The sequence below is a fragment of the Otolemur garnettii genome, unplaced genomic scaffold, assembly GCF_000181295.1.
Source record: "Otolemur garnettii isolate 467f Iridium unplaced genomic scaffold, OtoGar3 scaffold00388, whole genome shotgun sequence".
In the NCBI taxonomy this organism is placed as follows: Eukaryota; Metazoa; Chordata; class Mammalia; order Primates; family Galagidae; genus Otolemur; species Otolemur garnettii.
The window spans coordinates 28,611-43,092 of NW_003852783.1; the positions used below are offsets into that span (position 1 = coordinate 28,611).

General features: G+C 39.5%; 1 protein-coding gene across 1 annotated transcript in view; it reads right to left on the reverse strand.

The window, feature by feature from the left end:
* LOC100941651 (adhesion G protein-coupled receptor E1-like) overlaps positions 1–14,482 on the reverse strand; it is a gene marked incomplete at its 3' end in the record, with an annotated part of 59,659 nt that overhangs the window by 9,350 nt on the left and 35,827 nt on the right. Inside the window, exons 12-18 of the mRNA XM_023509131.1 lie at positions 14,335–14,375; positions 13,701–13,836; positions 8,961–9,049; positions 7,618–7,701; positions 4,475–4,652; positions 2,726–2,845; positions 954–1,153 (exon numbers count right to left, since the gene is read on the reverse strand). Coding sequence (XP_023364899.1) covers positions 954–1,153; positions 2,726–2,845; positions 4,475–4,652; positions 7,618–7,701; positions 8,961–9,049; positions 13,701–13,836; positions 14,335–14,375 — 848 coding nt within the window. The remainder of the gene's footprint in view (positions 1–953; positions 1,154–2,725; positions 2,846–4,474; positions 4,653–7,617; positions 7,702–8,960; positions 9,050–13,700; positions 13,837–14,334; positions 14,376–14,482) is intronic.

Consider the following 14,482-nt stretch of genomic DNA (forward strand, 5'->3'; position numbering starts at 1 on the left):
CCCAGTGGGCAAAACAGACATGCTCCTGCCCTCAAGGAGATCATAGCCCATCGGCAAGAGAAACTCATACAAAACAGGTTCATGAGAAATATTTTTAGTAATAGTTTAAAAATGACAATATGCCTTAAGAGGTATAATAGAAGTTAAAATAATCTGGGGTTGGGGACAGGCATGGAAGACTTCTCAGAAGAAAGCACATTAGAGATGTAAAAGGCACTTAGTGTTATCTGGACGAATGCTGAGCATGGTATATATGGGGTGAGGACAGGACAATCTAAGCAGGAAGGATAGCACATACAAATGTCCTGGGGCAGACAGGCAATTGGTACATTTCTGGAATTGAAATAAATCCAGGGTGACTGGAAAGCAAGAAAAATATACCCATGAGAATATTCATGGTGCTGACTCAGAATCAAACACTTAGAGTTACAGGTCAATGGGGTGTCCTCCAGAACATTCAACTAAGCTCATTATAAAGATGCTTACTTGAACCTTATCAAAAAATCCAAAGATATTTGGAAAAATTATAGGTAGAAAATGATAAATTTAAGAGAAATATCTACAATGAGTTAGACAGTATTGGACAGTATTATTTAGGAGAAGATAATGGGGTCAAGTCTCCTTCCTCCAAACTGCACATGTTGTTCCAGCAAACAAACACGCCCTCTCCAATTTCTGCTCTGGCTGAACCTGGTTACCTGAGAATTCTCCTCAAATGGATTTGACGTAACCAACTTCAAGAGTAATTTGGGGCAAGATGATGGTGCGGGGTATGTTCCTTAGGGAATGGAGGAAAATACTGATATTTCAAAATGTAGGGTTGAAATGAAATGTCTCAGAGGGCAGACACGTCTCCACCACTGACATTAACATGTAAATACACTACCTATAAATGTTCGTGCATTGACGTTGCCTCATCTACCCTAAATATTGGTCTGGTTGCTATACTGCACCTGGATGTTCTCCAGAATGTAGATGATGGGAGTTGAGAAGTTATCTTTCCTTTCTCCAGTGAGGATTCCCCCAACAACTCGGGAGTTCATCTTCAGCTTCCTCTGGGAGTTGCCCAAGAGGGTCTGGAGGTCTTGGAAGAAATGCTCATCTAAAGCAGACTCCATGTTTACAAAAGAGACAAAAGCCACTCCAGAGGTCCCTGCAGATTTCCCCCAGTGGAGAAAAAGAAGGAATCGTGGGGTTAAAAGTAGGTGTAGATGAGCCAACACTCACACATGTGCACACAAAGACACACTTTAGCATCCCACCAACCTCACTGGAGAATGGTGACCCACCCCAGAAAGAAAAAAATCCCAATATGCTATTACCAAGAGATATCTTGGTTTCATTTAAAACTAAAGTTGAATTTGTGAACCAGGCATGGTGATATGCACCTGTGGTCCCAGCCATTAGGGAGACTGAGGCGGGAGGATGACTTGAGCCCAGGGATTTGAGGATGCTGTGAGCTATGATGTCACTTTTGCACCCTAGCCTGAGCATGAGAGTGAGACTTTATCTCAAAAAATGAAACAAAAACAAAAATGATAAAAGCAGCCAAACACCTCTCTCCTGCACCACTGGCTCCCCACACATCCTCATCTGCCCTCAGCCTCATCCCTCCAAAAAAAGGTCTACATTGCAGTCAGAAGGCTCCTTTATAAACAGACTTCTATCTGGAAAACATAATCAGATCATCTTCTGACATAATCAGAACCTCCCAAACTTTCTGTGCCCTCAGGAGAAAGCCCAAACATTACCACTTAACAGCTTGGATTTCAATGGCCTCTATTATCTTCCCCTCTCTCCCACATTCATGGCGTTCCAGCCTCACACTACTCTCTCCTAATTCTATGAACACTCCAAGCTTTTTCTCAAGGCAGAGCTGTAGCTCATCCTGCCTGGAACACTCTCTCCTGCTTTCTCTTATTCCTCAGAATTTAGCTACATATTTCTTCCACATTGCACCCTGTCCTTTCATACTGAAGCATTGAGCACAGTGTTAATCATGTACATAGAACAGAGAGTGTCAAATTCTGGGCTAACCTGGCCATCCCCTGCTTTTTGTAAATAAAGTTTTATTGCAATATGCCCATGCCTGTTCATATAGACAGTGTCTATGAATGCTTTTGCACTGGAATGGTGGAGTTAGAGGTTGTGACAGAGACTGTACTGATTACAACACCTAAAATATTTATTAACAAGTCCACTGCAGAAAAAGTTTGCTAACCCCTGATACAGATTAGTTCTGTCCAATAGAAATATATTAGAAGCCACACATGTAATTTTAACCTGCTTTAAATAGCAGGTTATATTAATTTTGTTAATGCATTAATATAAGTAGGATATTATAATTTCAACATGCAAATTTGATATTTTAAATATAAAAATACATTTTAAAGATTATTTTTGTTTTTGTTTTTTTGTTTGTTTGTTTTGCAGTTTTTGGCCAGGACTGGGTTTGAAACCACCACCTCTGGCATATGGGGCTGGTGCCCTACTCCTTTGAGCCAGAGGCACCACCCCATTTTAAAGATCTTTTAAACATGTATTTTGCTTTTAAAGTATTTTTCATTTTCAACATAAAAAAATGACTAGTGAGGGAACAGACCCTTTCTGCCTCAACATCATTGATTCCCAACCACCTGCACTGGTCCTGGCATCTGGAAGGTTATCAGTAAATATTTGCTGGTGGAAGGCACCCTCAGCTGGATTCCAGGAAGTGGGTCTGTACCTGTGGATCCCGATTCTGCGATTGTGGAACACCCAATTTTCATTTCATCCCCCTTGGCTTTCAGGTTAAAGACTATATTCTCTTCAGTACATTCATCATTGATAACTTTGCTCTCGATATCTAAATAAAGAAAGGGAGAGTTTGTATGGGGTCACCTGGAAAGTGGGTCCTGAGTCTGGCTTCCATCTAAGAAAGGCACACATACATAGCTGCAAGTGAAGCAGAACAGAAGGGACTCACACCTTAGGGTGCATCAGGGAAAGATGAGATGGAAGTCAAAAGTGGTGGAGAGCAGCAGAGCCATCATTTTCTGGATACTCCAAATTTAAATCCTTTTCCAAGGACACATGAAGGGGTTGGGGCAAATGTAATGTGGCAGACAGTGGCTCAAGTTGTGCACTCACATGGCCATAACAAGGAGACCAAGCTCTGCCACTCACCAGCTGTGCAACTCTGAGCAATGATTTAACCTCTCTGAGTCTCCCATCTCTCATCTGTAAGATGGTGATAACTGCAGGACCTGTCCTACTGACTCTTCATGAAAATAAAGTAGATAATGGAACCAAAAGTATCTTCTCACAACATTAATCAAATAATGCCATGCCTGTCCCTAAAGTCTCCAACACACCCCAATCTTTCTTCAAATAAAACCTCATTTGTGGCTCGTGTGGTGGCTTATGCCTGGAATTCTAGCATTCTTGGATGCTGAGGCAGAAGGATCACTTAAGGTCAGGAGTTTATGACCAAATTTAGCATGAGTGAGACTGTGTCTGTACAAAAAAATAGAAAAATGAGCTGGATGTAATGGTAGACACCTGTAGTCTCAGTTACTTGAGTGGCTGAGGCAGAGGAATGCTCGAGCCCAGGTGTTTGAGGACCAGTGAGCTTTTATGACACCACTGCACTCCAGTCACAGTGAAGGAGTGAGACTCTTTCTAGAAAAAAAAAATTATAAGGCCAGTTGTGTTCACTACTGGTCAGATTCCACCAAATACTCTATTTCTGCCTCTTAGACTTTTGGACATCGCTTAGGATGGAATTTCCAAGGTATATGTGACTGGTACAAGAACTACTACCAGCAGTGGGTGTTAGCATAAAAGCTCCATAGCACCCAGTATTCCCTCATGGCCCCCATCAAGCATGTATCAGTCAGGAAAGGATTAGTCATGGAGCAGTAACAAACAACCCCTAGTCTTGATAGATTAGCAAATAACAAGGATGTGTTGCTAATTAATGCTTTGTGCTTATTACTAGCTGCCTCAGGACCATGCTCTGTGTTTTCCTTATGCTAGGACCCAGGAAGATGGAGCAGCTGTGATCTGAAACCTTGACAGTCACTATGTCAGAGGAAAAGAAAGTACCAGAACATCTCATATGTGCAAATATTCTCTTCCTTAATTAATTGGCCTGAACTAGTCAAAAAAATCCCACCTAATCCCAGACAGCCAGGAAGTCCAATCCTACATACTTCCAACAGGGAGAGCTGGAAATATCTGAACACAGCAAATAACTATCATACCTTAAACCAGCAGAAATATTTGTTAAATAAATTAATGACATGCTCTAGGCACAGTGCCTGGCTTTTGCCAAACACTCAATGAATGGCAAATATTTTATGATTAGACTTGATTTGTTTGGAGATAAGATTTTAAAACATTTAGGGGAAAAGGTGAGTGGGAGAGTGATGAAAATTCCATTGCCAGAGTCACTTATCAAAATCAACACCTTGCCATGAGTGGAATGTCCTACCCAGATATTCCGTCTGAATAGTCTCACTGACGTTCGCTGAACCGTTCAGAAGAGCTGCCAATGTGGTGCTTTCCACACTTGCCAGTAGGACTGTGCCCAGGGTGGACATCTCTTCCTTAGTGAATCTGGACTGTGTGAATGCCCGTGCAAGCACAGAGGAAAAGCTCTTAACCATATTCTGAAAGGAAAGATGTACTTGTTCTTTCTCTCTCTGTGTTAATGAAATAACAGCTGTCCTTTCCCTCTTCAGAAAGAGAAGGTTAGGACGAAGACCAAAGTGTAGTTGAAAGAACCATCCATCCAGGCTCCTCTTACTGATTCAAGATACTCCACTGGGAATACACGCTGGTGTCGCCTTTATGAAATGCAGTAAGTTGCCACCTATAACAGCAGAAATTACATATAACCCTGGACCCAGCAATTTCCCAGGAATTAATCTTTTCAGAAATACTTAAAATTTTTGCAAGGATCTTCTCCAGTGATTTTCATTTTTGAATGGTTTCTGGAAAGCCCAGATGCCCAATAGATTGGTTAAGTAAAAGAAGATGAAATAATCAAGGCATGGCATAGTATTCAATTGTTAAAAAGAACAATGCAGTGTACTTATATGTACTATTAAATTATGCAAATTACAAAGCAACATGTATGTATTACTACATTTGGTTTAGAGAGAACAATCACAATTTTTAAGTAATAACTATGGCTTTTATGTCCTGATATATAGAAATAAAAATAACACACACTTACTAAGAGCTAGGTATTGTTTTGGGTGTCTTATGCATATTAACTTGTTTAATTTGGAGAAGATAGCTATAAAATTGAGGCTATTATTATTATTTTCACTTTGGATGGGCAAACAAGAATCCATATCTGGTAGGTGGAAAAGCCATGATTTGAATCTTGCCAGCTTAGCACCAGAGGGTGGCTCCCTAATCATTGCCCTAAATCTCTTATAATAAGTGCTCAATAAATGACCCCGATTTCTGTGTGTGTGTATGTGTGTGTACATATACTGAGAAAGTAGACAAGTCTCAAAAGATACCCATCCAACTTTTAATATCCATTATGACTGAGAAACAGGATTAAGAAAGGCAACATTAATAATATGAATGTTGATTTTATTTACCTTATTGTTGATTGTCAATAAATTATATGTGTAACTTTGACCCACCCCCCAAAAAAAATATTGAAAAGAATTCAGAACCTAATAAATACAGGAAATAATTAAATCCAATGAGATGATGAAAGAAATTAAACTGAAATCTGAGTGCAGATGCTAATTTCTATCTATCCAAATTAGATGGTAAAAAGTTAAAAACAAAGGATTTCACTAAAAACAGGGAATGAGTGAAATTTGAGAGATGTTTGTCCAGGAGAACCTGGATGCCCTGACTTCTGTAAACATTCCCCTGAAAGGCATGAATTTGGAATCGATGCCCATCACAGCATTGACCTAGCAGAAAAAAATCTTAGTTAGAAACTTTCTAGAAAAATGTGGTCCTTAATTCTATAGCTGACAAAATCTCATCAAACCCACCATCTGAAATTTTGACTCTATTCTTATCTAGTTGGGAAGGTTATTTCATATCTTCAGAGGAATAAAAAAATAAACAAATTAAATATCCTTAGCAGTAATGCTTTTGTATTTAAATTTAAAAGGTTTTGAAATCTTTAGCATAACCTGGAAACATCTGCCATTTAAAGGGTTTAGAACAATTGAGCACATTAGAAAAATCTCACCAATTAACCATATGATTTTACTGCTAAAAGTAATTAGATTTGTGCTTTTAAAATGAATGATTTAAGAGAACATGGTTGTTTATAAACTGCACTGAATGTTTAAAAGAATCCAGATTATTATTTACATATGAGTAGCTTGGAACAATTGGATTTATGAGTTGCTCAAGGGCTCAAAGGGCTTGAGTGACCTTGACTGTTAGGTATTAAAACTTTGCAGCAAAATTTGAGCATTTGTAAACATAGTAAAAACATTTGAAGAAATTTAATTAAATGTTTAAAGAAGGCCAAAATTTCATGAAAATGTAATCTGAAACTCGATGAATGAATATACATTTAACAAACATATGTTATATTAATTTTAAATTAGTAAAGTTATAAAGTAAACATGTTATTCTTATTTTAATACAAAAATAACCAGATATATAAGTAAAATAACAACATCCATTAGTCTAACTTAAAGGCTTAAGATAAATTGTATTTTAATATCTACAACCACAATGACCTAGTCCTGTAACCCTGGAGACATAAATACTTATGGTCTCACACACAAGCACTGCACACGGAAGCTCCCAGCAACTCTGTCCGTAACCACCAAGCTGGAATCAACTCAAACATTCTTCAGAGAGGAACATATAAGAAAAATAAAATGAGATATTACTTAGCAAAGACAAAGGAATGAAACACTGATTCATGAATTCATGCTACAACGAGGCTGAATCCTGAGGACATGATGCTGAGTGAAATTAGCCAGGCACAAAAAGCACAACCTGTGTGGCTGCTCAGAGGAGGTCCCAGAGTTGTCAGGTCCACAGAGACAGGAAGTAGAGGCTGGGTGCCTGGGGCTGGGAGAGGGCAGGTGGTATCTCAGAGAGATAGAGTTTTACTCTGGGATGGTGAAAAAGTCCTGGAGAAGGAGAGTGGTGAATGTTGCATAGCAATGTGGGCATACCACATGTCATCAACAGTTAAAAATGGAGGAGGAAGGGAACTATTAACAAACGCAGCATCCATGAGTCCCGTGCACTGTGCTGAGTGAGAGAAGCCAGTCTCAAAATGCCGGACACTGTATGAAAAGTCAAAACTGCAGTGACAGATATTCAAGAGGTTAGGGGTGCAGTATCTGAATATAAGGAGAAAGCCCAAGGGAATTTTTGGAAGAAATGAAACTATGTAACTGTTCTATATTGGGATAGTGGTGATAGCTCCACAAATCTATTCAGGGGACAAAACTCATAAAACTGTACACCAAAAAAGGTAATTTTGCTTCCAGTCAGTTTTTAAAACCTCACAACTATAAGTTACATGTTAACTCACAACTCATTCATTATAAAGGACTTCCTGCACCCAAAACATACACAAGATGTTTGAAACTCAAAACACAATTACGAAGACTTTGTCATTACCTTAAGAGGAACCACAGTGCTTTCTTTTCCAAATGCGTTTTCCAGAATGCTGAAGGTGTCATGTATCACTGCACAAAAGGAATCCTGCACCCCAGAAAAAGAGTGTTTGTGAGCACTGATCAATCTATGCCTCCAAGCATGTAATCTACAAACTGAGCCATTAAGCCCACCATAGTCCTAAATTCCCAAGGAGCTAGAGTTCCCAGGGAAATAAAATTATCATTCGATAAAATTTAGAATCATATCACCTTTCTCTTCCATGAATAAAAGGAGCAAACATGAAAAAACAGCAAAACTAGTCAGACAAAAAGATGGGGAAAAGTGTAAGCAGTGATTTGAATGGAACATTACTCAGTCCCGAGAAGAAAGGAGTTTTGACACCCATTGTAGTGTGAGTGGACCTTGCGAATGCCCTGCTCAGTGAAAGGAGGCAGACACACATGAACAGATACTGTACGATCCCATTTATATGGAATTTCCAATAGATGAATCCATAAAGACAGAAAGCTGGTTAGTGTTTGGGAAGGGAAGAATGGGGAGTGTGTGCTTAGTGGGGATGGGGTTTCTTTTGGGGTGATGAAAATATTCTGGTGATAGTTGCACGATGTTGTGAATGGACTTGATGCCACTGAATTGTTCACTTTAAAATGGTTAAAATGGTGAATTTTATGTTGCAATTCAAAAAGGAAAACAACGGTCCAAGTTGTGTTATTTCAAGGCTAATTTACAAGCTCATATTTAGAATAGTGGCATCAATTTCTGAAGTGACTATAGTGTCTTTACTCAATAAAATGGCTTCATTAGATAGTCTGGAATCCAAATTCCTCTTTGCCTGGCTGGCTATGTATTACCGGTCCCATATCACTCAGATGTAACAACAACGCTTTCACTGGTGGGGAGACTCCAATATATTATCCACTTCTTCTTCCTCAAGTTTATGATAGACAAATATCCTTTCTTTGCAGCTTCTTTTATAGCTACATGTGACCATATGACTGATTGTTGGCCAATCAGGTGCAAAGAGAAGTGATGCTGGGTCATGTACTTAAAGGAAAGGATTGTGCCTTTCACTTCCCCTTTTCCCTTTCCAGTATCTGGAATGCAGATGTGATGGCAGGAGCTGGAGCAGTTTTCTTGGACCACAGTGTGGGAGTCTTATGTTGGTGGCAGGACGTTATAAAGTCATCTTACACTCAGACTATTAGAGAAGAGAGAAATATACTTCTGTCTAGAAGAGTGTTAGACCACTCTTGTTTTGCCTTACTTAAAAGTACAAAAACAACATCCTACCTAAGTGGCTTTTAGGAAAGCCTCAAGAACTAGGAACCTTCAAACATACTTACATATTCAGTTTTTATGTCTGCTCCAGTGTTGCACTGCTGGACCTGTTCATTATTGACTATCACATCTTCCTTATACCTTAAGGGAGATCCTTTGAAGAAATAAAAACCAATCAGACCAAATTCAACAACAGCAAGACAGCATTAAAAAGCAAGTCAGGTTTCATTCTCCCCTCCAAGGTTTAAAAACTATCTGTTGCCATAATACACATGGTAAAATGAACTAACACCACAGTGTTAAAATGAATGCACACCACAGCATGAAGGACTCCACAGAGTGTGGTCCTGAGTGAGAACAGAGGCAAAGAAGATGCGCGGTTTGACATCACTGTTGCTCCAAAACAAGCAAGACCAAGCAGACATTGTTTAGGGATATACACACAGGAGAATATTTATTTATGTAGGGGAATAATAAATGCCAAATTCCAAGTGGGTCCCTCTGAGGAGGCGACAAAGTGAGGAAGGAACATGCAGAAGATACATGGCACGGATGATATTCTCTTTCTTTTGTTGTGAAGGGCCTCAGATACATTCATTTGATTGTTACAACTCACTGTTTCCATATAAATTACATATATTTTAATGTATCCCTTAATTCATATTTCTTTTAATTTTAAAACTTTTGTGGCTCCCATTGTTCTTGGAAAAATAAAAGACTCTAAAATTCTTGACAAGATACACAAGGCCCTGCAGGATCTGACCTCTATCCACCTCTTCAGATATGCACAATGCCACGTCATCTTGTACTTACTCTGTGTGAGCCTCAGGGCCTTTACATGTGCTACAGTGGGGAAACTCTGATGTCATTCTCTTGGAGCATATCAATATCCTGGCAGTTACTCCAACACACACTATGAATTTTCAATTGTTGCACTCATCGTGGTTATTATTACATAACTATGTGGGCACTTCCTGCTTCCTTCCCTATACTAGAAACAACAGGAGGACAAGAATCACATAGGGCCATGTTCCTTCTAAGGAAGGCCCTCAGAAAGCATCTTGCCTGGAGTCTTCTATCTTCTGGTGGTTGCTAACAATCCTTGTTTTTCCTTAGGTTGTGGCAGCAAAACTCCAACCTTTGTCTTCACATGGCCCTCTTCCCTCTGTGTATGTGTGTGTGTCTATTTCCTATTTTCCCTCTTTTTATAATAATACCACTCTAATCTAGTATGATCTCATCTTGACTTGATTATGTCTGCAAAGACCCTAGTTCCAGAGAAGATCACATTCACAGGTTCAACCCAGAAAGCTGGATTCTGAAATGGCTTCCAGTTATTCCTGCCTCAGTCATGCTTAAGTTATGAAGTATCTTTCTATGAGTAGAATATGAATGTTTTGACATAATAACTAAGAAAGTTACATGAAGGCTATGTTAACCAGTTTGATGGAAATGTCATGGATTGTGTGTGAAAACACCACACTGTACCCCCAAAGTGCATCAATGTACACAGTTACCATTCAATAAGAAAAAAAAAAAGTTATGAAGTATCCATCAAAATCTGGAAGAACATGGTTTCAGGAGCTTCTAGATAGCTGAAAACTTGGAAATTCCTGGGATGTGACACACCCAAAGAAAGTTTGAGAACTCTATGTCCTCTTCTCCCATGTTTTGTTCTATGCATCTCTTCCATCCAGCTGGTCATGTGTATCATTTATATTAAATGGCTAAGTGCAAATAAAGTTCTTCCCTGAGTTCAGTGAGTAAATTTAAAAAAACCCAAGGAGGGAGGTTACAGGATTCTGATTTACAGCTGGAAATGGTCAGAAGTACAGGTTACAACTTTGAATAAATGGAAAAAATAGTTCTTCATTTCATATGAAACCAGAAAAATCCCATATAGCCAAGGCAATTCTTAAAAAAAAAAAAAAAACAAGACATCACTGTATGAGACATTAGACTATACTACAAGTTCACAGGAATTAAAACAGCATGGTATTAGCACAAAAATAAACATAGACATTTGGAACCCAATAGAAAACCAAGAGATGAAGCCAGTTTCTCATAGCCATCAGAGCTTTGATAAATCAAACAAAAGTACATACAGGGGAAAAGAAGCCCTCTTCAATAAATGGCCCTGAGAGAACTGGATAACCACAAGTAAATGACTGAAACTGGATCCACACCTATCACTGCTTCCAAAAATTGATTCAGGATATGCCAGGTCCCACCCTGGGGACAGGATCCTTTAAGACCTGTGGAACTAGCTGCAATTGACTGAAGAAAAGTAAAATTAAAAGGGGCAAAAGGTAAAGATGACACTCAGAATAGAGCTTTCAAAGGTGGGAAACACAGTTTGTGGGGTTCAATGAAATGTTTCTGAGTGTTTGTTCCACTCAGAGTTTATTGAAGGCTATTTGCTCATTAGCCCAGAGGGTAAGCTGAGGAAGGGAACAAAAACATTAGCATTTTCTCTAAGTATGTCAGCTCTTATTCTATCTATAATCATTAACTTTACGGGTCTGAAAAGCCTTGAGAAATCGGAAACCTGAGCCTTGTGTGAGGGCAGCCTCCTCTCTGTGGTAAATCCCCTTTAATTCTCTGTGGAACAGATGCAATGGCATCAGGTCCCTCTGAAGAATTGGTGGGAAAAAGGAATTTTTCTCCAGTCTCCACCCAGAGGCATCTTCATCTGTTATTAGAGTACACAAGCCCTCCTGCCCATATTTCAGGGCTTGAGCTGTTCCCTTGATCTCTGCCCTAGCCAAATACAAATCTCCATAATGGGTATTAGCTTTGGCTGTTGACTGGTAGGGGGTGGCCTGGTTAATCTCTCTACTCAGGCTTTGCAGGAAGCTTCCTCTGTGGCCATTGTTTCTTCAGAGTGTTCACAGACCCCCAGCAGGGATGTTTACACGCTGTATTCTCTACAGGTCAGGCTTCTAGGAAAAGCAAGATGCCACTCAGATAAGAAATTTAGTGGCTAGTTTAGCTGACCTATTTTTATTCCACCTTGCTCAGCTTATTTCTCTGTTTTTCCCTTTTTCTGAGAGTGTTTTTCCTTGCCAAGAATGGAGTCTTCAGTCCCCATTCTCCCTGAAAAGATGGATAAAAGATTTAAATCTAAGTGATTAATATCTAAATCTAAATGATAAAAATACTAAAAGAAAGTGAGGGAAAAACTCTTGAGGATGTCAGTTAGGGAAAGTTTTTATGAAGAAGGCTTCTGTGGCAATTGCAAGAACAACAAAAACAAACAAACAGAACTTAATCAAACTGAAAAGCTTCTGCACAGTAAAGGGCACAACAACAACAAAAAAAAACAAATAGGCAATCTTAAGAATGGAAGAAAATATTTAAATATTACAAATCTGGCAAGGGTTTGATAACTAGGATCTATAGAAAACTCAAGTTAATCAATAAAAGACGAGCAGACAATCCCATCTACCATAGGGCAAGAGATATGAACAGAATCTTCTCTGAGGAAGACAGATAAATGCCTACAAAACATATTAAAAATTGCTCCTTGTCCCTAATAATCAGAGAAATCCAATGCTAATCCCATAGAAATTATCCCACATCACAAAGTCCCAAAATTACAGATGCTGGCGCAGGTGTGGAGAGGGGGAACACTTTTACACTGTTGGTGGGACTGAAAACGAATACAGCCTCTTTTTAAAGAAGTATGGAGAATCCTCAAAGAACTCAAAATACACCTCCTGTTCAACCCCACAATCACACTACTAGGTATCTACCCAGAAGAAAAAATCATTTTATCATGAGGACATCTGCACTAGATTGTTTATCGCAGCACAATTTACAATCACCAAGATATGGAAACAATGTAAATGCCCACAAACTCAGGAATGGATTAACAAACTGTGGTATATGTATACCATGGACTACTATTCAGCCACGAAAAAGATGGAGACTTTACATCTTTTACATTAGCCTGGACAGTGTTGAAACACATTCTACTTAGTAAAGTGTCACAAGAATGGAAAGGCAAATAAATATCCAATGCACTCAGTACTAATATGAAGCCAGTAGATGATCTAATTCACATGAACAGAGGAGAAAAGCTCATTTCAATGCAAGTTGGGGGAAGGGGGAACAAAGGAGGGGAAGAGAGGAGGGGGTTTGGGGTGCTCCCACTTAATGGATACAATGTAGCAGTGTATGGAACATCTTTTGGGTGCAGGACTTAACTAGAAGAGGACTGTACCTAACAAACTCAAATACTGTGATCTGGTTGTTTGTACCATCACCTTAACCTGAAATTAAAAAAAAAATAAGGCATACAAGGTACAGTCTGTGATATGGAACTGGTGTCTGAAGTTAAGGTGTTCTTCTGGGACTAAGCCCTCAAACTGTGGGATCTGACCTTCCCTCCAGGTAGATAATGTCAGAACTGAACTATAGGACCCCCAGCTGCTATGTGTCAGAGAACTTCATGTTCAGTGAGAAGGAAAAAATCCACACATATTTTCTTAATCATATGTGTCCTGACTATGTGAGAGTAGGGTAGAAAAACAATCCAAACCCTTCCTACTAGCCATGGTGGGATGGTGGATGTGCTCTTAAGTAACATTCTCCACACTAAGGAGAGTTGGAGTTAGGCAGAGTGCTGGTTTATTCTCTTGTCCCTTGAATTTATACTTTTAAAACTGGAGCCCTACTCAAGTAATGATAGCATTGTAGAATATAATTTGGGAGCCAATTGATTTTATAATTCACAGGCCCTATTTATGCTGGGACCCAGATCTTTTTATGGCAGTCATAGGAGTCTACTCAGCACCTCTTACCTGTATAAAGCACAAAACTTCCACCCTTTCCTGAAGAAGCAGAACTCAGTTTCTGGACAGTCAATTTGTTTTTCTGGACCAGTTGAGTGTCCTTTCTTGTGAAGTCATTACTGATTTCATCCTTCCTCAGATTTTCCTTTCAGAGAAATAATTAGGTAGACTATCACAGAAACCAGAAACCAGGGATAAACACAAATGTGGTAGAGTGAGCCCAAAGGACAATATTTACTCAGGGGCTACTAGGTGGGGTACAGACACTGCCCCAAGTCTTCAAGTGGCAGCCAAGACATTTCCACTCTTTCCCAGAGTTTTATATTTCTACTGACGTCTGAGACCAGTCAATTCTTGGCTGTGGGAAGCTGTCCTGGGCATTGTAGCATGTTGAGCTGTGTCCCAGGTCTCTATGTACTAGATATGAGCAGCGCACTTTCCTCTTACAACTAGAGTTGTGATGACCAAAAGTGTCCCCAATTATTGACAGATGACCCTTGGCATAGAGCACAATGTCACCCCAGATGAGAACTACTTTACCCTAAAACCACAGAGAACAGAGAACCCTGTGAGCATTACAGCAGGAGAATGATGTGGTAAGATAAACCTGCTGTTTCCCAAACCAAGGCCTCACCTCACTTACCTGAATCATCACTTGTGTCTGTGTCTCTTCAATGCTCTTCACTGTGGGGGGTGGGGGAGGAGTAGTCATTAAATGAGGTCTAGGAGAAAATCCACCCTGGTCACACCACTTCTTCCAATCACCTTCAACTTGGGTCTTTCCTAGATGC